Source organism: Lolium rigidum, chromosome 3 (assembly GCF_022539505.1).
Source record: "Lolium rigidum isolate FL_2022 chromosome 3, APGP_CSIRO_Lrig_0.1, whole genome shotgun sequence".
Taxonomy (NCBI): Eukaryota; Viridiplantae; Streptophyta; class Magnoliopsida; order Poales; family Poaceae; genus Lolium; species Lolium rigidum.
In genome coordinates, this window is record NC_061510.1 from 38,135,146 (window position 1) to 38,159,660 (window position 24,515).

The following is a 24,515-nucleotide window of genomic DNA, read 5'->3' on the forward strand; positions in this document are numbered from 1 at the left end:
AGGGATGAGCACGTCTAGATCGAGCCCACCTGACCATGATCTAGCACAGCTACAACCGACGGAGGAGATGGCGAGCCAACTCAGGGCAGCGAGTACGACGAGCAGCCCCTCTGCATCACCAACAAGCCACCCTGGACGCAGCCGGAGGAGCCCACCAGGCCCACCCGTTGGCCTAGATCTAGGCCCACCCGTAGACCCAGATGTGGTTGCCGCCCATCTCCATGGCCACATCGCCGCCGGTGGCCATAAGCACCACCGCAGCCCGCCTTTGCCGCAGCAGCCAGTCCCACCGCTCGCCGAAGCCGGATCCCCGCCATCCGAGCCACATCGTCGCCTAGCCGCACCGCCACCTTGCAAAACTGCCCCTAGCAGCCTCTAGACGCGCGGGTAAGGAAGATCCCGCCGGCGCCGCACGGGCTTTGCCCGGTGGCTCTTGCCGGCGACGGCGGGGGAGAGGAGGTTGGTCACTGGGGGAGGTTTCAAGTTCACCCTCAGGGAGCGAGAGGAGCGAACGGTTCTTTTCGCAGAATGCAATTCTCCTCTACCCACATAATTTCCCTGTCCAGCCTTTCTTAGCCAAGTTATCTCTATTTGAGAACTAGGGGTTTTCCCCATACAAGAATTTTCTTTTGCATGTAAAAAAGAACTTCATTAAACAGGAAGGGTTACAAGCCGATAACGCTCCAGAATGTGAAGGACATCTTCAGGTCCAGAGCCTAACCAAGTAGTGATACATCGTTCTGTTCTTACAAGATTTGCAAGACAGTGACTAACCCTAACCTGCGAGCGTTCCACTTCTACAAAAACACAAACTCTATCATGACTAGACAAGTACTTAATCTCTGAAACTAGATGTACACAGGAAGACCTGTCCTTTTTTTTAGATCAAGGAGCAACAGCCCCAGCCTCTGCATCAATTGATGCACACGGCCTTTTTATTAAAACTGTAAAGTATCAAGTATCATGTATCAAGCATGAAGTATGAGAGACCTGTCCTGTGTCCTCGAACTCATCGCTTCAATCACCTTGGCACAATCTGATTCGATGACGATTGGCAACTGACTAAACTGAAGAGCCAGTTCCAATCCTTCTAAGCATGCACGAGACTCTGCTTCATACGGGGACTCACAGTCAGATATAAATCGGCAAGCAGAGAAGACCGGCCATCCTTCTTCATTTCGCAGAACCATACCCAATCCAGCCAGGTGATCGGACTCACAGAAAGAGCCATCAATCGTTAATTTGACCCAACCCTCAGGGGTGGTTTAAGCCAAGATTTATCTGGTAGATTCTTAGGTTGGTGCGACCATCAGTATCCCTTCCTCAATAGCTGGTTGCTTGCCTTTGAGTAGAGTATCCGTAGGAGTATGCTTAATATCACGTATCAGCTGAATTTTTTTTTTTTGCGGGAAAGAAATTTATTACTCACTCCATAGGAGTACCATCATGATTACAAGCCTGCCTAATAATGTCTGGTCCATGGCGGAACCAAACCATAGAGAGCTGATTTTTGCAACCTAGTTTAGCTAGGGTTTGACTCACACCATTTAAATCTCTACTGATGTGGTTCATCTGACATACTCTATCAGATTTACACAAATGCTTAGCAGCATCAATGAGTGCTGCTACCTCAAACCTATTAGTGCTCTCACTATTGATCATAGACACCGCTTCCAAGCAGTCACTCTCCATGATGATCGGTTTGGCCGTCCTCTCCAAAGCTAGTGCTAGACCATCGATACATGCCATCACCTCCGCTTCGAGTGGACTACCACAGCTCTGTAGGAACCTACACCCAGTGAAAATGATGTTGCCTTCTTCGTCCCTCAAAATCATTCTTGTACCTCCTGTGTGATCTGCTTCAGCCCAAGCTCCGTCAACATTCAACTTGGCCCATCCCTGAGGAGGTTTCGACCACACCCCGTGGCTCCTAGGCTTCTCAACTTCCTTGTGTTTGCGAGTCCTCACCGCTGTGCATATAGGGATGATGGCCTTCCCTTTAATCGGGTCAAGCAGTGGCTCTTGTTTGATGCATAACAGCGAGTCAACATAGCTGCAGAGGAACCTTCGAGAAGCTTCAACTGGTGGCGCCGCCTTCTGATGCACAAGCTCATTTCGCACATGCCATATTCTCCAGAATGTCATCAACATCATCAGCCTTTCCTGTTCTGAGGCTTCATCCAGTGCCTGGAATAGCCACTCCTTTCCAGTATTGGGTATATGCTCCTTGAGAGGCCAAACCTCTCGCATAGCCTCCCATAGCAATCTCGCCGACGGACATCTGCAAAAGGTGTGGTATGTGTCCTCACATTCCATGCCACAAAGAACACAAATGTCAGATACTTCCAGTTTCCGTTTCTTTTTATTTTCCCACGTGGCTAACGAGTTTGTAACCAGACGCCATGCAAAGACGCGTACCTTGGGAGGAGCAGGGCACCCCCAAACCGTGTCCCAGACGGCTCGGCTGCCGTCCGGTGCCCTGCTCGTGGCGCACGTAGACGTGCGATGAGTAGCCTCCCATGCCACCTTGTATGCGCTGCTGACGGTGAAAATTCCTCGACGATCAGGAGCCCATGCAAGGACATCGGTACATCGTCTAGGCGAAGCCTTGATCTTCAGGATCTCCTCCACGTCCATGCTCCGAAAGAATCGACGAAGGAGGTCGACTTTCCATCCACCCGTCTCCGTGAGCAGCTCCGAAACGCGTTTTAGTCTGCAGGTCCCTCTCGCCGATATTGGCCGGTAGGAGAAGGGTTTGGGTAGCCAGGGATCTCTCCAGATACGGATCTGGCTACCATCCCCCACCCTCCATACTAGCCCCTTTTTGAGCAGCTCCAGTCCATGTTGAATCGCTTGCCAAGATGACGACGCATTACCTGCAAAAACAGTGTCCTCCAGGCGGCCATTAGGGTAATAGCGCGCTTTAAGGATGAAGGCACACAGACTGTCAGGTTTAGTTATAAGGCGCCACGCTTGCCGTGCTAGAAGAGCTTGGTTGAAGAGACGAAAATCCTTGAACCCTAAACCACCTTGGTTCTTTGGATGTGTCAAAGCCTCCCAGGACTTCCAATGAGTTTTCCTTGCTCCCTTCTTTGACCCCCACCAGTAGTTGCAAATCATCCGGTTTAGGTCATCACACAATCCCAAAGGTAATTTGAATACTCCCATTATGTAGGTTGGGATCGACTGGGCCACTGCCTTGATGAGCACCTCTTTTGCAGCTTGCGATGGAAGACCATCTCCCCACTCCATGAACCTCTTGGTGAATCTAGTCTGCAGGTTCTGGAGCTTACCTTTATTCAGTCGACCTTCTGGAGTGGGTAGACCGAGATATTTTGCTTCAAATTGCGGTTTTTGTACCTGCAAGATATTTCTGATCTCCTCCTGCAAGGCATCTGGACACCCTCGGCTAAACATGGTAGAACATTTGCCATGATTGATTAACTGTCCGGTGGCTCTCCCATACACCTCCACAATTTCCTTCACTTGTTCAGCTTCCTGCACTGTTGCTTTAAAGAAGAGCAAGGTATCATCAGCGAATAACAGATGTGACACACCTGGTGCCCGGGGACAGATTCTGATCGGTGTTATACTTTGTTGCTCCATTCCACGCCTTAGTAACGCAGACAAACCATCGGCCACAAAGAGGAATAAGAAGGGGGAGAGGGGATCACCTTGCCGAAGCCCACGCGACGGTGCAAACGAATCTAAGATGGCTCCATTGAATTTCACTTGATATTTCACCGTGGTGACACACGTCATGATCCACTTCACCCACCGGCGATCAAAGCCCATATTTATCATTGTTTGCTCCAAGAATCTCCAATCCACCCTATCATATGCCTTTGAAAGGTCGAGTTAGTATGCACAGAAGCTCTTTTCTGGATCCTTCTCTTGTTCTATATAGTGAAAGCACTCGAACGCCACTAGTGCATTATCAGTGATCAATCTCCCAGGGACAAATGCACTCTGGTTCAGGGAAACTATGTCATCAAGGATCGGCCTCAATCTATTCACCAGACACTTAGCGACGATTTTGTAAATCACATTACATAGACTAATTGGTCTGAAGTCAGTGACTTTTGTTGGGTTGTCCACTTTAGGGATCAGAACAATGATAGCGTCGTTGACACCAGTTGGCATAGTTCCGGTTGTGAAGAACTCCTTGACCGCAGGAATTATCTCTTCCTTCAACGTACTCCAGTTCCTTTGAAAGAATCTGGCCGGGAACCCATCTGCTCCTGGTGCCTTCAAAGGCCCAATTTGAAAGAGCGCATCCGATATTTCCTTGTCTGTGAACTCCACCAGCAACTTGGCATTCATTGCAGACGATACCCTTGTTTCTATTAAAGGGAGTATGAGGCCCGGGTCCAAGGAGCTATCAGCAGAAAATAACCCTTCAAACTATTAATTGACTAGCTTGGTCATCATAGCTTGGTCATCATGCTCGATACCCTGGTCGTCAATGATCTTTTTAACTTTGTTCTTCCTAGCCCTCCAGACTGCCTTGCTATGAAAAAAAATCGTGTTACGATCACCTTCTCGAAGCCAGTCAATTCTTGAACGTTGCATCCACATCATCTCCTCTCGGTACAGTAGTTCATTCATCTGGTCTACCACTGCACGGATTTCCTCCCTATCAGCATTCATACTCTGAAGTTCTTCCAAAAGAGTCATGGACTTCTCGAGCTGCAATTTGATGCTCCCAAATTTAGTTTTACTCCATTCCTGTAGGCGTTTCATGACCTCTGCTAGGCCCAGATTAATCTGGCCCAAATTTGCCTTCGGCCCAGCCTCAGCCCACGCATTTGAAATATACTCTGGAAGGCAAGCTTCCCGCTCCCACATAACCTCATATCCCACGTATCAGCTGAATATAACTGATTAGAAAACGCTTAGAAGCTTCAGTAGTGGGGAGGGGTTTATCATGGGTAGCCTCATTCCTGCCAAACCACACTCTCCACGTCAGCAACAGCATCATGTCCACCATATGATCAGGTATCTGGGTCCGAACCGATCTGAACCAGCTCTCTGGAGATACAGATAAATCAGCCTCTGAAGGCAGGCTCCATAACGCTCTCATTTCTAACCATAGGCGCCGCGCATGCGGGCACCTAAACAGTGCATGTGGCACATCTTCAAGCTCCGAGCAACAGATGTTGCACTAACCTGTAACACGCATGTGGCGACGTAGTTTATTTTCCTCCGTTGCCAGTCCATTACCTCCATATTTTCTTCCAACACTCGTTCCGACCATCCGGGTTACTGCTTTTAGCCGCAAGAGCACATTGATCTGGATGTTCAGCTAGAGCTAGTTTGTAAGCGCTGCGCACTGTGAACAAGCCTGAAGATTCGGGCTGCCACGCTAGAACATCATTATCTCCACAACGAGATGGTTTGATTGTCAGAATTGCATCAGCATCAATGGGTGAGAAGATTTCTCTTATTTTATCCACCTTCCAGTTCCTTTGATCATCCAGGAGTTCCGAGACCCGCCGTATTCGACGATTAGCCCAGAGATACCAATAATCCATGTGACCCTGTTCAGGTTAGTCTGTTAACTTAATTGCATCAACCAAAACTCTCGGACTCTCCCACTGCCTGTTATTTCTCCCCACAACGTTCTTCTGAATTTAATATATCCCCAGCCTTCTTCCTTAACTCTGCTCACTTTTATTAACTTCGAAAAAGGTATCCTGTACAACCTAGGAAATTATTCTGATAATGGTGAAGTATTCACCCACTTCTCGGAAAAAAAAAAGTTATCCTCCGAGAACAGTGTTTTATCACCATTGTTCATGAACCTTTTGGAGAACTGTTGAAAAGTATGATTAACTCCCATCAAGCTCTGCCAATCCGCTCCTCTGCCCATTCTTCTTGCATCCGTTAAGAGCAAGACTAAGCTTTGGATCACCGCTGGGGCAAAGCATTTGGGTCTTCTAATTTTGGGAGAGTAATCCCTTTGTTGTACTTGCACTTTGGTACTTGTCATGTCATGACTTTCCTTCTTAATTAAGGATTTACCTCCCCGTTTCAAAAAAAAAAGGTCAGAACTCCTATTTTCTGCAGCAGCCTAGGAGAGGACCTGATTGCTTTTTTTTTAAAAAAAAAAAAGAGTTATTGCCAGTTCCCTTCAGTATTCTCAAGTTTCCAAAGCAATTTGGACAACCAACTCTTCTTTATTGATCACATGTCTACCACATCTAACAATCGTTAGGCAAGCACACAAATTGACAATGTACCGAATGGTATCTCTTCTTGTCATCCAATTCATGCTACACCATCTTTTTAATTACTTAATGAGTGTTTCAAATTTAGATATGAATTTCTGTGATTTCATAGGTATTTCCTCTGACTTCTTTTATAGAACGTTTACGTGGGCTCAATTGGTCCTTCAAAATGTCATATAAAACGGAACAAAGGGAGTATCTGGTATATCTACATCGTTGCCTGATAGGTTCTAGCTTGATCGAGCGTGGTGCGATGAAGCTGACGATGGAGATCCCGGCAGTGGGCAGTGAGTCGTCCTTCCTGGATTCAGGTAGTCCAAACAATATTCAACGGTAGAGTTCAGGGGTTCAGGCAGCGCGTGGTGCCTCCATGCTGGCCTGCTCCCGTACTGCCGAGATCGAGATGCCAACTTCGCCGCGGCACCGCGAATGTATAAACTGGCAACTGATCGTAGGCGCCAGACACAAGAATGCAATGTCCAGCTGCGTGCCAGTTCTCTGAATTTTCGTCGTTCAGAGTGTCCACACGACTTGTCTGAATAGTTTAAAGCCGAGTCTGAATATAATACTTGTAGGTTCGTTTTGCAGCCGTTCTGTATTGTATCAGAGCAGACGCAACCGCTCCCTTTGGCGCGTCCACGTTTTGGGCTGCGGAATGCTTCTCACATGGACCTCATTTCCAAGCTGGCGTTGGTTGCTCGGGAAATTCAACGGGGAATAGATTCAGAACCCATTAAAGAAAGACACTGGTGAAGCAACAAGGAAGAAGCAGCCCCGTCTGGGAGGACTAGGAGCAAGCGAGCGCCCACCTGAAGCCTCCAATCCCATGGCCCAGGTTGCGTTCCATTTCCGTTAATTCTGAACCACATCACAGGGTTTTTCTTTCTTTATTTTCAAATTATACTGGGCGAATGAAGGAGCAAGTCAGATTAAAAGCCGTCCTGTACTCTGAACTGAAGCTGCTGGCAAGATGATCCCCAAATCACTCAGCGTCTGCTCAAATGGACGACAAACATGGACAGTTGCAGACTTTCAGACAAGGAACTTATGCGGCAGACATCAATGATATGCGGCTCTGTCTGAAGACGAACGTAGGTGCATCAACTCTACACTGATTATTATTAACCAGGACTTGGCTCCTTCACAATTAAAATGAGGACCTCGTACCGAGCTATGATTTCTTTGTCATTATATTGAGCTCCTAACGCTGTTTCTTCCCCCTATCTTGAGGCGTTGGTTCGAACGGATACATAAACAATAGCGGATACAGACAAGAGCAGTTTCAAACTAACGTTTTGCAGCATCTCCACATAAACTACGCTGATTAGGCCATGCATAAAATTTGCGCGGCCACTAGCTGCCTAAAGCACCGGTACAATAGTATGATCACTATCCAGCTCATCTATCTGCCTGCCTTGACGACACGGTACGAACGCCTTAATTGACTAGTTAGTTTATCAATTACAATGTGGTATGTGCGTCGCGTTGTAATCGGACAAACCGACTTCCAAATACATGTGTTGATATTTTCTATGTAGAAGGTTTGGCAAATCGGCTTTGAATTAATAAATCTAAAGAGAGATATACATCGTACTGAAGAAGTTATCTTACAAAAAGAGTCAAAGGTTACGCTAGACACAGGAGAAAAGCTGCGCAAATCTGCACTGAATGAGCATCTCCCTGCAACCCATCATTCTCACTAGCGATGACTCGACGACGGTCGTCCCTACACACCAAAAATGTGCAGACCAGAGGCTGTCCACCCCGAGAGAAAAACCTCGGGCCACGGCGCATGAAGACCAACAAAGGGTCAGCGGCTCGAAGCAGTACAAGAGCACACACAAGAAAGACTCGAGGTTAGAGCGCCGAGGAAAACATAGAGAAGCATTTCCGATCAAAGACATGCTATGTCATGCCCAACAAGGCTGCCCGCTACAGAGTTGTGGCGTGAGATTCAGTGCCTAATGTGCATAAAAAACAGTTTTCATAATGCAGAATCTAAAAGGAATGAATTGGAATCCAGAGGGTTTTGGGCATACTGCGAAGCATTTGTTTGTCAGAGAGGCCATTAGGAAACATAAGTTAGATTTCCTAGCTTTGTTGGAGACTGGGAGATCAAATTTCTCTATTCCTTTTCTGAACCAACTTGCAGCAGGATACAATTATTCTTGGTTTTGTTTAACTCCTCATGGTAGATCTGGGGGTATTCTAGTGGGAATAAACTCACACACTCTACAAGTGGTAAAGATAACTACTTGGGATTTTTGTGTAAAACTTCATATAAAATGCAAAAGGGATGACTTTGAATGGATTTTTATGCCGGTTTATGGGCTGCCCAAGACACGCACAAAGGTGAATTTTTAGCAGAGTTAGTGAGAATATGTGAGTCTGAAACATTACCTATGTTGGTAGGTGGTGATTTCAACATTATTCGGAAGAGGGAAGAAAAGAATAATAATAAGTTTAAGGCTCGATGGCCCTTCGTTTTTAATGCAATTATTGAACATTTGAACTTAAGAGAAATTGCTCTTTCGGGGAGACAATATACGTGGGCGAGTCGTCGAGATGAGGCTACTAATGAGAAGTTAGATAGAGTTCTAGCATCCATCTCTTGGGAACAGAAATTTCCTTTAGTGACTGTTCGTGCATTAACAAGGGCGGAGTCTGATCATACTCCAATTCTTATTGACTCTGGAGTTAAAGCACATCTGGGTAATATCTCAAAATTTTCCTTCGAGCTTCATTAGTTGAAGTAGGAGGGCTTTTTTGAGATGATCAAGAAAGAGTGGAACTCGGTGATAGCTGGAGTTAATCCCATAGATGTTTGGTTAAACAAATTAAGGCATATTAGAAAATTCCTCAAAGGTTGGGCAAAGAATCAAAGTGGGAAATATAAAAAGGCGAAAGAAAATATTTAGCCATTATAGATCATTTTGATATAAAGGCCAAAATAACCCCTTTGAATCCGCATGAAAGAGAAGCACTTAAAAAAGCAAATGAGGGTTTGAATAAGCTACGACGGGAGGAAGAATCTAAGTGGTCAACGCGCCAAAGTTATACATATTCAAGAAGAAGGAAATAATACGAGGTATTTCCATTTGATTGCAAATGGTAAACATCGAAAGAAGAAAATTTTCAGTTAGAACAACAAGAAGGGACAATTGTTGGAGAGGACAACCTTAAGGTATATATCACCGAATTTTATAAAAAATTATTTGGGCCGCCCGAGCCAACTAATATCACGTTAGTAGAAGGAATGGTGCATGATATTCCACAGATTTATGCTAATGAAAATGATATTCTAACAAATCCTTTTACTGAAGAGGAGGTTTTTGAGGCGATCTCACAGATAGAACATAATAAAGCACCAAGCCCTGATGGCTTTCCAGCGGAGTTTTATCAAAAGTTTTGGGAAGTAATAAAGTTGGATTTAATGGCACTTTTTAATGAATTAAATTCAGGAGATTTGTCTCTTTATAAACTTAATTTTGGTGTCATCACTTTATTACCTAAGAAAGAGGATGCGGTACAGATACAACAATACAGACCCATTTTCTTATTAAATGTGTATTTCAAAAAATTTACTAAGTCAGGAACAAATAGAATAACGGGGATTGCCCCAAAAGTTATTAGACCCACACAAACCGCTTTTATGCCGGGAAGAAATATTTTAGAAGGGGTTGTCATTCTTCATGAGTCGATTCATGAGTTGCACACTAAGAAATTAGATGAGGTATTATTTAAGATTGATCTTGAAAAAGCGTATGATAAAGTCAAGTGGTCCTTCTTACAACAAACTTTGAGAATGAAAGGTTTTGCTACAGAGTGGTGTAGCTTAATTCAGCAATTTGTGCAAGGGGGGGTGTGGAAGTGAAGGTAAATGATGATATTGGTCACTACTTTCAAACAAAGAAATGATTGCGGCAAGGGGATCCTTTGTCCCCAATGTTGTTCAATATTGTAGTAGATATGCTTGCCATCTTAACTGAACGAGCAAAAAATGATGGTCGGGTTGGAGGGCTCATTCCTCATCTTGTTGAGGGTGGCATCTCCATATTAAAATATGCCGATGATACAATCCTATTTTTGGAACACGACCTCCTCAAAGTTGTAAATATGAAGTTAATTTTATGCATCTTTGAAGAACTTTCGGAACTTAAAATTAACTTCCATAAAAGCGAACTCTTCTGTTTTGGAAAGGCAAAGGATGAAGAGGATCAGTATAAGCAGATCTTTGGATGTGATGCTGGAGTTCTTGCCTTTAGATATTTAGGTATTCCTATTCATTACAGAAAACTTAGAAACTCTGACTCATCCAGTGGAGACACGGTTTGAGAGCAAACTGGGATGCTAGAAAGGAAAATTATTGTCATATGGAGATAGATTGGTCCTTATTAATTCAGTGTTAACTAGTATACCTATGTTTATGTTATCCTTTCTAGAGATACCCGTTGGGGTAAGGAAACGATTGGATTTCTATAGATCTAGGTTTTTCTGGCAATCTGATGAAAATAATAAAAAATATAGGTTGACAAAATGGAATATTGTTTGTCGGCCTAAAGACCAAGGTGGATTAGGTATTGAGGTTCTCGAACTTAAAAACAAATGTTTATGGAGTAAATGGTTGTTTAAGTTGCCTAATTAGGACGGGGTATGGCAGGAGTTGTTACACAACAAATACTTAAGACACAAGACCCTATCGGCAGTTCAACCTAAGCCCACAGATTCTTCCTTCTGGAAGGGATTAATGAGAGTGAAGGAGTTTTTTTTTACCAGAGGTTTTTTTAAAATTGGAAATGGAATGAAGACTCGGTAAGATATTTGGCTAGGGAAAACCCCTCTAGCAAATCAATATCCGGCATTATACAATATTGTGCGTCATAAGAATGTAACGGTAGCACATGTACGTATTGGCTCAAACCCCGCTGAATATTAGTTTCGGCCGGGTGTTATTGGGAAATAGATGGACTTTATGGTTACAATTATGTCAAAAACTAATGAGGGTCAATCTAAATGATGAGCAGGATCAGTTTGTTTGGGGTTTGACATCAAATGGTAAATTTACAGTGAAATCTATGTATGAGGACCTTATGAGTGATCACACTCCATACCTGAGAAAATATCTGTGGAAAGTTAAAGTCCCTCTAAAAATAAAAATATTCATGTGATTTCTGAGTAATAAGGTCTTGTTAACTAAAAAATAACTTAGCTAAGCGGAATTGGAACGGATGTATGAAGTGTGTTTTTTGTGGGGAAAAGGAAACCGTCGAACATTTGTTCATTCAGTGTCCATTAGCTAAACTTCTTGGCGTACGGTTAATTTCACTTTTGGTCTTCCACCTCCAACCAATATGACTAATATGTTTGGTAATTGGTTAAATGGAGTAGATAGACAAACTAAAGCTTTCATCCGTATTGGGGTTTCTGCTTTATATTGGTCTATTTGGAAGGTAAGAAATAATATTATTTTTAACAAAAAACAATCTTTTCATTACTTGCAGGTTATTCATATGATGGCGCACTGGGTTCAGTTATGGGCACTCTTTTCGCCAGAGGGCCAGCGGGATGCCATGGTTTCTGGATGCACACGGCTCCAGACGGTCGCTCATGATATCTTGTGTCAGGCTGGTTGGCGTCATACTAGGAGACTACAGTGATGTGTAGTTTTACTAGTTTCCTTTTGTTTCGCTGGTTGATTTTTGTATCAACTGTAGGCAATGATTGAGATGTTCGAGATGTAAAATTATATACTTATACGTTTTTTTAAATAAAAGGCCGTGTGCATTATCATGACGCAGAAGCCGGGGGTAAACTCCCCGTTTCGAAAAAAACGTGCATCAATCGTAGTACTAGTTTTAAGGATTTGTTAATATGAACATTCACAAGATAAATATCAGTCAAAATTATTAGGGATTTCTATTTTCGTGCCCTCGGGTCCTTAGTTGTGCTCAGTTTCCCAGCTCCTTAGTTTTTCCTCAGTTTTACCCAAGCGTTTGTCTGAAACCAACACACGTGATGTAACGGCCGGTTGCCCGACGGTTGACCGTTATCTTCTGACTAGTGGGGCCACGTAGAGCCTGCAAAGACACGTCATACCATCCATCTTTGTTTGACCGTAAGCATCGCTGTATCCCTGACCAAAACGCGAACGAGTGGGGCTTCGGTATATCAAATGACAAGTGGGTCCATGACGCTGATACAAGGGGCAATACACGGGTAGGATTAGATTTTTAAACGGAACTCTACAGCGATGGCACGGAGGAGGTGGCATGCGGGGTGCCGAGATGAGATCGACGTCCACAAAGAACTGCATGAGGCGAGACCAGACGTACTAGATAGATATGAACTAGACGCGTTTAACCATGCAAAGAAGAGAAGAAATGGTCGACGACATCGACGACCACCTCAAAACTTTGACTGACCGTGTCGGACACGAACGCGAGCAATGTAGAGAAAACTAGTGTCTCTCCTTTCGGCGTGTATAGGTGGGTGCTAGGAGAGTGTGGTGGCGAAGGGAAAGACCTCGCGGCGGTCTGTGGCGTCCAGCATAGCGGGTCGGTGTGGCCGTGCCCACAGCGTCGTGCATGCATGATCGGCATTGGCATCAGCATGTACGTTCGGCATTGGCCTCGGCGGTATCTCTGGTGTGTCAGTGATCGTATGAGGGGACGGGATTGAGGGTGCATCCCGACGTTGACCTAGCGATGGCGGCGAGCATAGCCGTTCTGACCATGCCGATATCGGCATCGGCATCGTTTGGAGGCTGTGGTGGTCGAATCAAGTTGGGATTTGTTTCTTGTAGGCCAAAATGAATTTGAAACAAGTTTCATGTTGAAGGTTAGGTAACGAAAGTTTGTAACTACCCCAAAATTATACTAGCGCCATAGTGAGGTTCTTTTTGATAGAGCTATACGGTTGGGCAAACTTTTTTGACACTTTTTAGATAGGGTTCCTTGTTGTTACACGTATGGCATCATGTATGGAAAATTTGGGGTCATTTGGAGATGTTCGAAAAAATCACTTTGCTTAAGCGCATGCCGTTTCGTCTCGCTGAAACCAGCTTTTCTAACAAGGTGATTTTTTCTACCTTCTCTAAATAACCTCAAATTTCATACAGCTGATCTTCTATACATAGATAGATAGATTGTTTCGTTTTTACATTTTTCGAACTTTTTATTTCCCTTTACAATACCCAATTGATTTTCAGGTCAAAACCTCGAAAAACAGCATCATGTATGGCATCATTTTCACCCTAAATTTTCTGAAACTTTCCCTTTTAGATATTCCTTGTTGTTATAGGTATGCCATCATGTATGCCAAACTTGGTTAGGTCTCACCGAAACCAGCTTTTGTAACAAATTAGGTTTTTCTGCGTGAAAAGTAATGGCTACAACAAATTGTTGATGGTTTATCATTTTTTTGCGTGAAAAGTAATGGCAACAACAAATCGGTGATGGTTTATCATATTTTTTGCGTGAAAAGTAATGGCAACAACAAATTGTTGATGGTTTATCATTTTTTGCGTGAAAAGTAATGGCTACAACAAATTGTTGATGGTTTATCATTTTTTGCGTGAAAAGTAATGGCTACAACAAATTGTTGATGGTTTATCATTTTTTGCGTGAAAAGTAATGGCAACAACAAATCGGTGATGGTTTATCATATTTTTTGCGTGAAAAGTAATGGCAACAACAAATTGTTGATGGTTTATCATTTTTTGCGTGAAAAGTAATGGCTACAACAAATTGTTGATGGTTTATCATTTTTTGCGTGAAAAGTAATGGCAACAACAAATCGGTGATGGTTTATCATTTTTTTTTGCGTGAAAAGTAATGGCTACAACAAATTGTTGATGGTTTATCATTTTTTTGCGTGAAAAGTAATGGCTACAACAAATTGTTGATGGTTTATCATTTTTTTGCGTGAAAAGTAATGGCAACAACAAATCGGTGATGGTTTATCATTTTTTTTGCGTGAAAAGTAATGGTAACAACAAATCGGTGATGGTTTATCATTTTTTGCGTGAAAAATAACGCCTAAAACAGTTTATAATTTTAGCGCGTGAAAAATAATACAGAAAACCGCCCTTCAGCATACTTAGAGGGTGGAAGCTAATTAACCGCCAACAGAGAGAGAGAGGGGTTATCCTGCCCGTTCCCTATATCATACGATCAACGGTCGGTGGGCACGATCCGCGTGACATGGGCTAGACCAATCGGAGCGATGATGCACGTCTCGCGAGAATTTGTGAAGAGAGAGGGCAAAACCGAGTACTATCAAGAAACCAAGGGCACCTGAGTAGTAAATAGACTAAGGGATTCAAATATGAGATTTAAAAAATGGAAAATGCGTGTTTTGTACAATGAAACCCATCTTGGCCTACCTCAAACTATTTGCAATACCAATATACATCGAGTGTGAGAATTGTGGCCTCATTTAGACAAAGTATGATTTGGGGGAAGCTGTTTTGGGAAGGGCTTATTGTGGAAAACCATGCACCTTCATAGCTACTAGGTGATTTGAGAAGTGGCAATTTGTGGTAAAACTTGATTTATCTATGATTTATCTATGATTTGAGAAGTGGCAATTTGTGGTAAAGACTCCATGAGTAAGTGCCACTCTTTTTAGGATTTTTTTGCACATTAAATGACTCATTTAACTAGTTAATCCCATTTGTTGACTCTCCGTTGACCAGCCACTTGAGGGTAAAACTGAGTATATTGCACTAGCCGGTATTAGCACTCGAGGGGAAAATTGAGCACACAAAAAATGCTAGTATAAGACTCGAGGGTATACCTGAGTATATCTAAATTTCCGGGGTTAGACTCGAGGACACGTGCAATTGTTGACGCGTAGCCGCGGGTCGCGGTGGAGAGGTCGAGACGTGCAATCGTGGACGCGTGTCGCGTTGCGAGAAGTCCAAGACGTGCGGACGTGCACCCGTGCACGCGTAGGACGCGGGTCGCATTAACCACCCCTCGCCTTTATAGACGCCTCCTCGCACTCGTCTCTGTCACTCTCACTCGCTCACGCATCGCCAACTCTCTCACGTCCCATCATCTTCTCCAAAGCAAAAACCCTCTCCCTCTCCCTCTTCCTCTTCCTCCGCCGGAGAGATGGACAAGGAGAATGCCAATCCCATCGTCGAGGTTGGCTCGAGCGCGACGCCTCCATCTTCGGCCCCGTCCCTCGACGGACGACGCCACCGCCGCCGTCGCCGGTGCATCGGAGGCTGCTGCCGCCGGTGGCGGTCGGATCCCGGCGGGATGGGACCCCTACGACCCCGTGCCGTACGTCCCGCCCCGAACCCCTACGACACCTCCCTGGAGGACCCATGGAACGAGGTAACTAAGGTTTGCTTCCTTTTTTGTTCCCCATTCCTTTTTGAACCCTATTTTTGCTGGTGTAGATGGATCCGTAGATGGATGAGTATTGGGCTAATATTTGCGCCGATTTTATTCCATTTTGTTTTGATCACTTCTTGATTTCGTTTAAGATTTGGGGTTCGGCTGTTCGGTTAATTTATGCAAGTAATATTGGATCTCAATCAGTTAATTTATGCAAGTAATCATGGGATCTCAATCAGTTATTTTATGCACTAATCAAAAGATATCAACCGTTTAATTTTGCAAATAATCTCGAATGTGTTCAAGTTCAGATCTAGTTCAGATCTAGAATCTGTTTCTTTGCCTATGATGAATGGTTGGGCACAAATTTTTACGGGGAGGGTTCAGCGAACCATTGCTGTGTACAAATCTGTTGTGCATGAGCTTTAGTTCGCTTACACCTTCCCCGTAGATATATAATCATGTCCACTCTAATCGAGGCTGACTCTGTTTTTCTTAACTTTGTTATCATGTACGTTAGTCATCGTTGCAACTCATTCACTAGTTTCGTTTGATATGGATCGGATGTCCGGCAGCGACGTCGGCAGCGACGAAGAGGAGGAGGACGTCAAGACTCGCCGAGTGTCTGCGGAGGTCGCAGGTCGGCCGATACATCTCCTACTTCGCCAAGGAGGTGTACGGGTGCCCCTTCGCACCGAGGAGACTCGGCGCCACGGACTTCAAGCTCGCCTCGTCACGCATGCCGAGAACATCGGCAACACCTTCCCCAAGGTCGGCACGACGGCGAACGTCCACTCCTTCCGCGCCAAGCACGGGCGCTCGGCATGCACCTCCGCAGCCTTGCGGCGGGTGGAGATCTCCGCCGGGTGCATGCCTCCGCTCAAGCCCAAGGCTCCCAAGGGAGCAAGAGCAACAAGTGGAGGGAGAGCCGGATGGGGTAGGCGGAGTCCTCGGACGTGTGCTTGCTGCTGCTGCCTCCTAGTTTGTTGTTGGGATCCCTTTGTTGTTAGCTAGGGAACCCTTGTTGTTATGTTAGTATGATGGTGCTCGTGAAGAACTCTGTTACTATGTTGGCTGCTTGTGTATGCAGCCTATTATCTATCCATATTATCTAGGGATTATCTATCCCTAGTCTACTATATTTTGTTGGCCGTACTTAGTTTTCTTGATTTACTATGACTCGTGAATTTATCGTACATTATCCCGGAGATTTGCTTCTAGATTTAACTACATACATATGGACCGGAGGGAGTACTAGATTTGCTGCCATATTGGGCAAACAACGAGGGCCAAAAGGCACAAATAATTGAAGAAAGTCAGAAATGCAAGCTTCTCTAGATTTTATACTAATTTGGTGAAAAGGACGAGAGAGAAAGAGGGGAAAAAGGTGCACTTAATAATGCCAATTTGGGGCCGAGAGAGACGGAACCCAGCTCCTGCTCACGTGCAACCAAACGCTTCTCGTCCTGTCCCACGCGGTCCCTTTCTACCAGCCCCACGCGACGCGGGCCCACACGACTCGGCCCCACAAGACGCGGCCCCACACGTGACGGAACGTCAACTAAACGTGAATCCTGCCGTCTGAGCTGCTTCTGCGGGTTTCAAACAAGGGCTTGGGGAAAACTGAGGAAAAACTAAGGAGCTGGGGAAAACTGAGTACAACTAAGGACCTGAGGGCACGAAAATAGAAATCCCAAATTATTATTGTATCGTATAAAACGTCGAATACAAGTATTTCTTACATCAACACACGTGGTCCAAAATAAATAGTGGAAAACAACTTATGGTAGGCGCTACAGCAGCGACCTGGGATCCGGTATCTATATAACATAAATTTCCCGTGGTTATGGTAGCCCCTCCATTTGAGCACTTTTTCTCGTGTACTCGATGATCCAATACACCCCCTAAAAAGATAAAATTATTTTACTTTATTTCAAAAACAATTTTCATATTTTAAAATTGTTTGCTCATGAACTCAGCACTAATGTTTAACAGATATTTTCATTTTAAACCCCTCAAACATTACCTATTGCATGGTTGGGAAATTTAGGAATATGGAAGGTTGACTAGTTTATTCTAGCGCATTTGACCTTGGATGACTAGGTGAAAGTGCATGGAGCCCCAGGTGTGGTTTTGGCAATTACTCACAATACCTATGAACTAATCATTTCATTGTGTTGTATTTGTAGGCATTTTCCATACACCAGTGCTTCAAGACAATATGTTGAATGCCATGGAGATAAGGACATGCATTGATCTGAAGTCCATGTGTTGGATTTCATGTTATATGCCATGTAGTTGTATCCAGAGATTTGGTTACCGGGTGAAATACCGTGGTTACCGGCCGGTAACCGGATTTCTCAGCCCCCTCCGATAAACGGATTTATCGGCCAAAAAATCCCAGTCTATTTGAGTTTGGTTTAAATTTAAGCTGACTGGTTAGTTCAACATACACCGTATGTGTTCCCTATACACTATAACCCCATGCCCCAACTCATTTGTTCGAATGTTTCACTTCCTTCTCCTTCAAACATTATTTTCAACATATTTAGATATTTTTTAATTTGAAATTCAAATTTTGACTGGGGATTTCGTTCGGTATTTGACCGGTTATCTCCGGTAACCCTCGTTACCGGAAATCTCAGTCCCCTCTAAGAATTTTTCCAAACCGGTAGCCAAAACCTTGGTTGTATCTAGTGTGTGGATCCATTGTTTATCAATACTTGAAGGATGCAATCAAGTAAAGAATTCATTATATATCAAGAGATTGTGATAGAGTATCAAGAAAATACCACCGGTGCATCGACGATAAATCGTGTTACTCTCTGTGGACCAGGCTGTTGCGCTGGCGATAAGCCGTTACCGTCGGTGTATTACCACTAGCGGGCGCTGGTGCGCCGGCGATAAGCTTTTATTGTGCACTGGTGATAGGCGTTTTTCTAGTAGTGAACTAAGTGATGGTCTATGTATTTGATGTTCCTACATGGGTTTTGAATATTTTAGTGGGTCTGCGTCAAAATGAAGATTTCATACACCCCTTGAGAGGATGACGTAAAGTGGTGGTTGACATCAAGGTTGAGAATTGCAAGTTCAAGATATCTCAAATGGATCATAAGAGTGGATCCTAACAATGGATCATAAGAAAGGATCATAAAGTTTAATCTTGCGATCGTTTGGTGAAAATGGACATGTGAACATGTGCTTAGATAAAGCTTTCCCAAAGTGTATTATGGGAATAAAAATTGTGAGTCTTCACAAAGGAAAAAAAGAAAGATCAGATGAAGTGTTCAAGCTTGAGGCAAGCATAAATATCTTCATCGAGGCAACAACATGACTTTGATAGGCTTTCCTAGTTTGAACTATATCATAGTGGTTGGTGGAGACCACATTAGATGTTAGATATAGCCATACTTTGAAGATGGGATTTCTAGTGAGTAGCTTAATCGCATCGTTCATAGGGAGCACAAATATTTGCATACTCATCTTTGCTTCATAGATGGTTTCCTTTATATGAAGATTTAAAGATCGTTGGTATCCTCAAATAAGAGACGAAGATCATAAAAAATGGAGTTTGTGTGGAAATTGAGTCATGTTCTTACTGTTAGAGGATTTGCCAAGTTCTATGTTCGTAGATTGACCTCAACTTTTGGAGGGTGTTAATAATCCCAAGAGCAGGGAATCATTGTTGCACAACTCGATAATTATTTGACTGCCGGACCCACAAGAAGTTGGGGGTAAACTATCTATTTTCTAAATCCCAATAACCCACTTATATGGCCCTTCGTGTGATGGCAGAAATTAAAATATGCAAAATTTTAATTTATTAATGCTACTAACTAGAAAGTGGTAAACTAAAATAACTAAGTGTTGAAAGTAAAGATGCAAAGGGTGCTTATGCAAGGTGAAGCTAGATGAAGGTAACTCAAGGGAGCGGTCATTCTTGGCATATGGTTGATTCATTTTTTTTGGTTGTCACAATTGGTGAAGAAAATGATTTTATACAAGCTAGATGCATAGGTTCTAAAGAACTCCATGATTAAAACCCCAAACCTAGAAACTAGGGCACAATGGATCAATTAGGGAAACTGTGTAACATCAACACACCTAACCATCTCATTTAACTTTTAAAAGATCGTATGTTATATGTTTCTAGGGAGGAGCCATAAATAGGTCCTGTTGTTCACACAAGCAAGTACACCCCTAGTAATTGATTCCAATGCCACTTTCGTGAACAAGCAAGGGAGTTGTTGAGACATAAAGTCCAACTACCGATGTATGTTTCAAGATCTCCGTAGTTTATCCCCTCATTGATAAACACGTTAATAATGGTCATGCATCTAAGAAGCGAGACATCGTTTCTATCATCTCCGAACATCCAAACCTCTAAACACACGCAATGATGATAATATTATGCATTCCCCCGACATATGTATGCACACATACATCAGTACATAAGACTACCATAGAAGATAACAAACTTGTTTGCAACCATAAACAAACTATGTCACTGTAGTCATGAACAAGTCACTACTCAAATCTAGACATAGAGTACCAATACATCATGGGAAACTGATATACCGCCTCATGCATCATGTTTGCTAAGAGATTACAGTGGTGGTATGGACAGGCTGAAGGAGGTCTTGTTCTAGATGATGATGATGATGATGACCATGCCGGAGGGCTGGAGCTACACAGAGGCTATTCTGGCAGCGGTTACCCCCATCTGATCTTCGCTGGCAGTGAACTGCAGACTCTTTGTTTATGTGTTTTTGATTTACACCTCCGTGCCTCCTGAGATCGTGATTGGGATTCCTTTTATAGATGGTTCTAGGTCAAACAAAGAGATTTACACGAAGATGGACGACAACGAAGCCATGCGGATAAGATGGGTCCCAGTGGCATGACAGGGGTATCTGGTAACTTCAATGTAGACAAAATAACTGTGTAGAAAAAAATCTTAGGTCCTTTTAAGTTCGTGAAGGTTCATGAAATTCAAAATAAGAAAATAGGATTTTCTATGATATAATATAAATAAAATGGATCTTATAGAAAATCCCCAAGATCATTGTAAATCATGATTGTGACACCTTATATTAATAAATAATGATAAAATAAAGCACAATAAACTACAAAGAAACATAGAAGTACTTTAGATGCATTAGGTGCCCATGCCACGGATGCTATTTACACCACTGGGGGGATCTTTCATACGTTGCACTTGTTGTAAGGAAGACCGTTGGACTTTATCATATACTTTCTCGAAATCAGACACCATCCATCCTATGAAGTTCATGAATATTGTCTACCTAGCACACACTCTCAAATATGTCTCCTTGGTATAAAGGATGTTTTTTGGAGCAACCACATATTTCATTAGAAAATCAAGTTACATGAACCAACAAACGTGGAAACAGAAAAACAGACCAGGAGAAAACATATTTCCTGGAAATTTTGCACATAAAACCCTAAAAGATGAAAAAAATACAGAACCATCCCTAGGATTTCTTGCACTCACCGAAACTAGCGGCTGATGTTAACCTCCAACGCCGCCTAAGCACACGTTTGAGGAGACATCGAGCCTCCACCATTGCTAGATACGGAGAAGCACCATCGCCGACAAGGCTTTGTGAGTCGATGAACAGGCCCGCTGCAATCAGCAAAGCACATGTCGCTGTCGCACGTCAACCGGGGGACGTCCCCGTGCTTCCTTGAACCAAGATCCACCGCATCCCTTCGAGGAAGTCGGGGAACAACAACAGATCCACCACCTCCGGGCCAACATCCTCTCTCTAGAGCATCCACCTCCCCCAGATCCACAGCGACACGTCGAGAAACAAATCTCGTCAGATCTGAAGAGCGGCGAGAAAGCTGCTGATCTGAAGAAACAACAAGCACACGTTGCCATCAACTCCGAGGCGATGTCGTGAAGGTCGTCACCGGTGTGGGAATAGAGTTGAGGTAGATTTATTCGACCGAGCGTTGCTCCCACCACCCCAACGACGCATCATAGCATACAAACCCTAACCCTAACTACAGAGCGGAAGAACAAGGTTTCCCCTCGCTCCTGCCGCTGGAGCGGCACGGAAGGAGAGGGAACCAACGTCTTGGCTGTTGAAGATGGGAGGGGGATGGGCGCCGCCGGCTAGGAAGGACGAGCGGACGAGAAGGTTGAATAGTGATTTGGGTTACTGGACAGATTACCATGGTTTGTACAGGCGATCGGCATAAAGGATGTTTGTGTTGGTCTAATTACTAAAATGTGCAACGTTTGTTAGGCGATTAGTACCAGCTTTTGTTATAAAAAGAAATTGAAACTACGACACTAAACCAGACCACTTAGCCCCCGTGAAGGTCATGCTGGCCCCATCAGGTGCTCTGAACGCCACACTGAACAAACAGTGTGCATGCTGCTGTTGGATCCCCCTGGAGAAGGAGCGACGCAGCCCGAAGGGTGCTCGGTCAAATGCGCGCGGCAAGCCAAGTCGCGCGTGCATACACTTATTCAGCTTAATAATTGGCATAATATGATTGCATGACGACGAGAGAAATGATCTAAAAATACGCGAGTACAGACATTGGCGCCCCATGATTTCTGTAGATTCCCAACGGCGGTCCACAGCCGCCTGGACCTCGACGAGAAAACGATCGATGCAATCCCCAACGGGCAGCGCGCGGCGATGGCGAGTTGACCTGGCCTCATGCCACCGTCGCCATCGCTTGCCCGGCATGCACGAGCCTGGCTGCTGCTTCCGCCTATTGCCATCGGCGACTTGGCGAGTCGGCACCTGCCGCGGGGAGTTTTCTATTCGCCGTCGCACACGCACTGCCCACTGCATCCTCACCGGCCGCGTATACATACTTCCTGCTCCTGCTTATTGCCATCGCTTCCTTCCTTCCTTGGATCACTCGCCACCTCCTCCTCCTCCCCGTTTCAACGCCTCCTCCTCCTAGCTCCTTTCTTTTCTTGCTCCGGCTGGTCGCAGCGATCTGTCGATGGACGCGTTGCCGGGCTTGGCAGACGTGCCCGGAGCCGCGCCGCCGCCGTACGCCAGCAAGTCGGCCGCGTTCCCCATCGCCATCGTCATCGCCATCGGCTTCATGGTCACCTCGCTCATCCTCGTCACCTACTACCTCCTCGTCGTCCGCTGCTGGCTCCGCGCCGGCGCCAACGGGCCAGGGGGCTCCCGCCTGCGCCGCCGCGACGGCGACGTCATGGACCGCGTCTCCGCCGTCTTCTTCACCGACGGCCTCGGCGCCGACGACCCGCCGCGCGGGGTCGACGCCGACGTCGTCGCCGCGCTCCCCGTCGTCAAGTACCGCCGCCGGCGCCGGGCGGCCTCGTCCGCCGCGCTCGAGTGCGCCGTCTGCCTCTCCGAGTTCGTCGAGCGGGAGCCGCTCAAGATGCTGCCCGCCTGCTCCCACGCCTTCCACATCGACTGCATCGACACATGGCTCTTCCACAACGTCAGCTGCCCGCTCTGCCGCACCGTCGTCACCGCCGCGCCCGCCACTACCCGCGACCAAGAGCTCGCCACCGGCGACAGGCGCATATCTAGACTCGCGGGGGGCTCCTGCCGGTTCCCCAAGCACGGCGACGTGCAGGAGCCCATCAGGCGGTCCTTGTCCATGGACTTCCTCCCGGGCCATCGCGGACGGAAGCCGCCGCAGAAGGAGGCCGTGTTGCCGAGCCATGCCGACGTGGCCGGCACCAGCAGCAGCGTCGCCAACACCCCAGGCGTCGGCGAGACGAGCGGGCGCTTCCGGCGGCTCATGTCGTCGTTCGGGCTCGGCCGGAGCTCGCGGAGCACGGTGCTGCCCATCGACCACCTCGACCCATGATGATATGCTTGCTCGCCCAATCTAGTTGTTGTTGAGGATGAATTAGCGTCAGTGTTCATGCAATGTACAGCTCGTAGGAGACTTTAGCTAGCTTTTGGACAAATTAATCCGGCCATTGCATTGATTTCATCTCTTGTGATCTCGAATCTTCATGTGTCAATCTTTGCGTGCATGCATACGGGCATTTCGGATCAGATGTCACTCAAGTGTAACATTGGCATTTGCCCTTCGTCTTAATTTGTGCGTGCGTGATCCGTCCATGTCAACCTTTGGTGCAAAATCGTGCATATACGGTCATTTTGGATCAGATGTCACTTCATTACGTGTAACGTCGCGCACCAAATCTCTCGTGACAATAGTGTTGCAAAGTGCTGACACTTGCAGCAAAAGGTGTGGCACGCCATGGATATTTCCTCGCTTGTTTCAACAAGACACGCCTAACGTCCAGTCAACAGTTACCTGAATTTTGTGTCACATAAATGGACGCTCTATCCAGCATCGCCAACCCTAGGGGGCTCGGGGGTGACCGATCCGCTGGCCACAAGGCTCCTCCTCCGGAACTGTTCCCCTTCCCGGCTGCCGCCGCCAGAGATCTCGTTAGGCAAAGCATGGGCGACGGCGGCGGCGGTGGGAGCCTCTTTGTGCACATTTGTGGCGGTGTGTTTGGTTCCTGCAGGGACGGCGCGAGGCCCGGTGGCGAGCGCGTATCGACGGCGACGGTGGTGGCTCGGCCGCTATCCGGCGCGGGTGTCCCTGTAGATGCGGCCATGAGCCCCGAGTCGACCGGGGCCATATGGGCTTGGGAGGGCCTGCGTTTTTTAGCCTTGGAAGCAGGCAAGCTTCATGGTGGTGCTTGGCCGCTTCTGCTTCCTAGCACCGAGGTGGTGTCGGCAGTGGCGGGCTAGGTGTCGGTGTGTATGGTGGTGTCGGTAGTGGTCGGTGCCCTTCTCCATCGCCGGTGTTCCTCTCCTCTCAGTAGTGGTGGCTCAAGCCAGTGGCTTTCGTCTCCGCCCTCCATCTCCAATCTAGCTTCGAGTGCTTGAGGGGAAGTACGTTGGTCGGATTTGACTTGGAGTCAAGGTCGTGCTTTGGTGTGATT

At 45.6% G+C, this 24,515-nt stretch overlaps 1 protein-coding gene across 1 annotated transcript; it reads left to right on the top strand.

The window, feature by feature from the left end:
- The first annotated feature begins 22,427 nt into the window (after positions 1-22,427).
- Positions 22,428-23,610, top strand: LOC124695662 (RING-H2 finger protein ATL16-like). Its single transcript, XM_047228488.1, has one exon. The coding sequence runs from the start codon at positions 22,571-22,573 to the stop codon at positions 23,414-23,416; it is 846 nt and encodes a 281-aa protein (XP_047084444.1). The 5' UTR covers positions 22,428-22,570; the 3' UTR covers positions 23,417-23,610.
- The last annotated feature ends 905 nt before the right edge of the window (positions 23,611-24,515 follow it).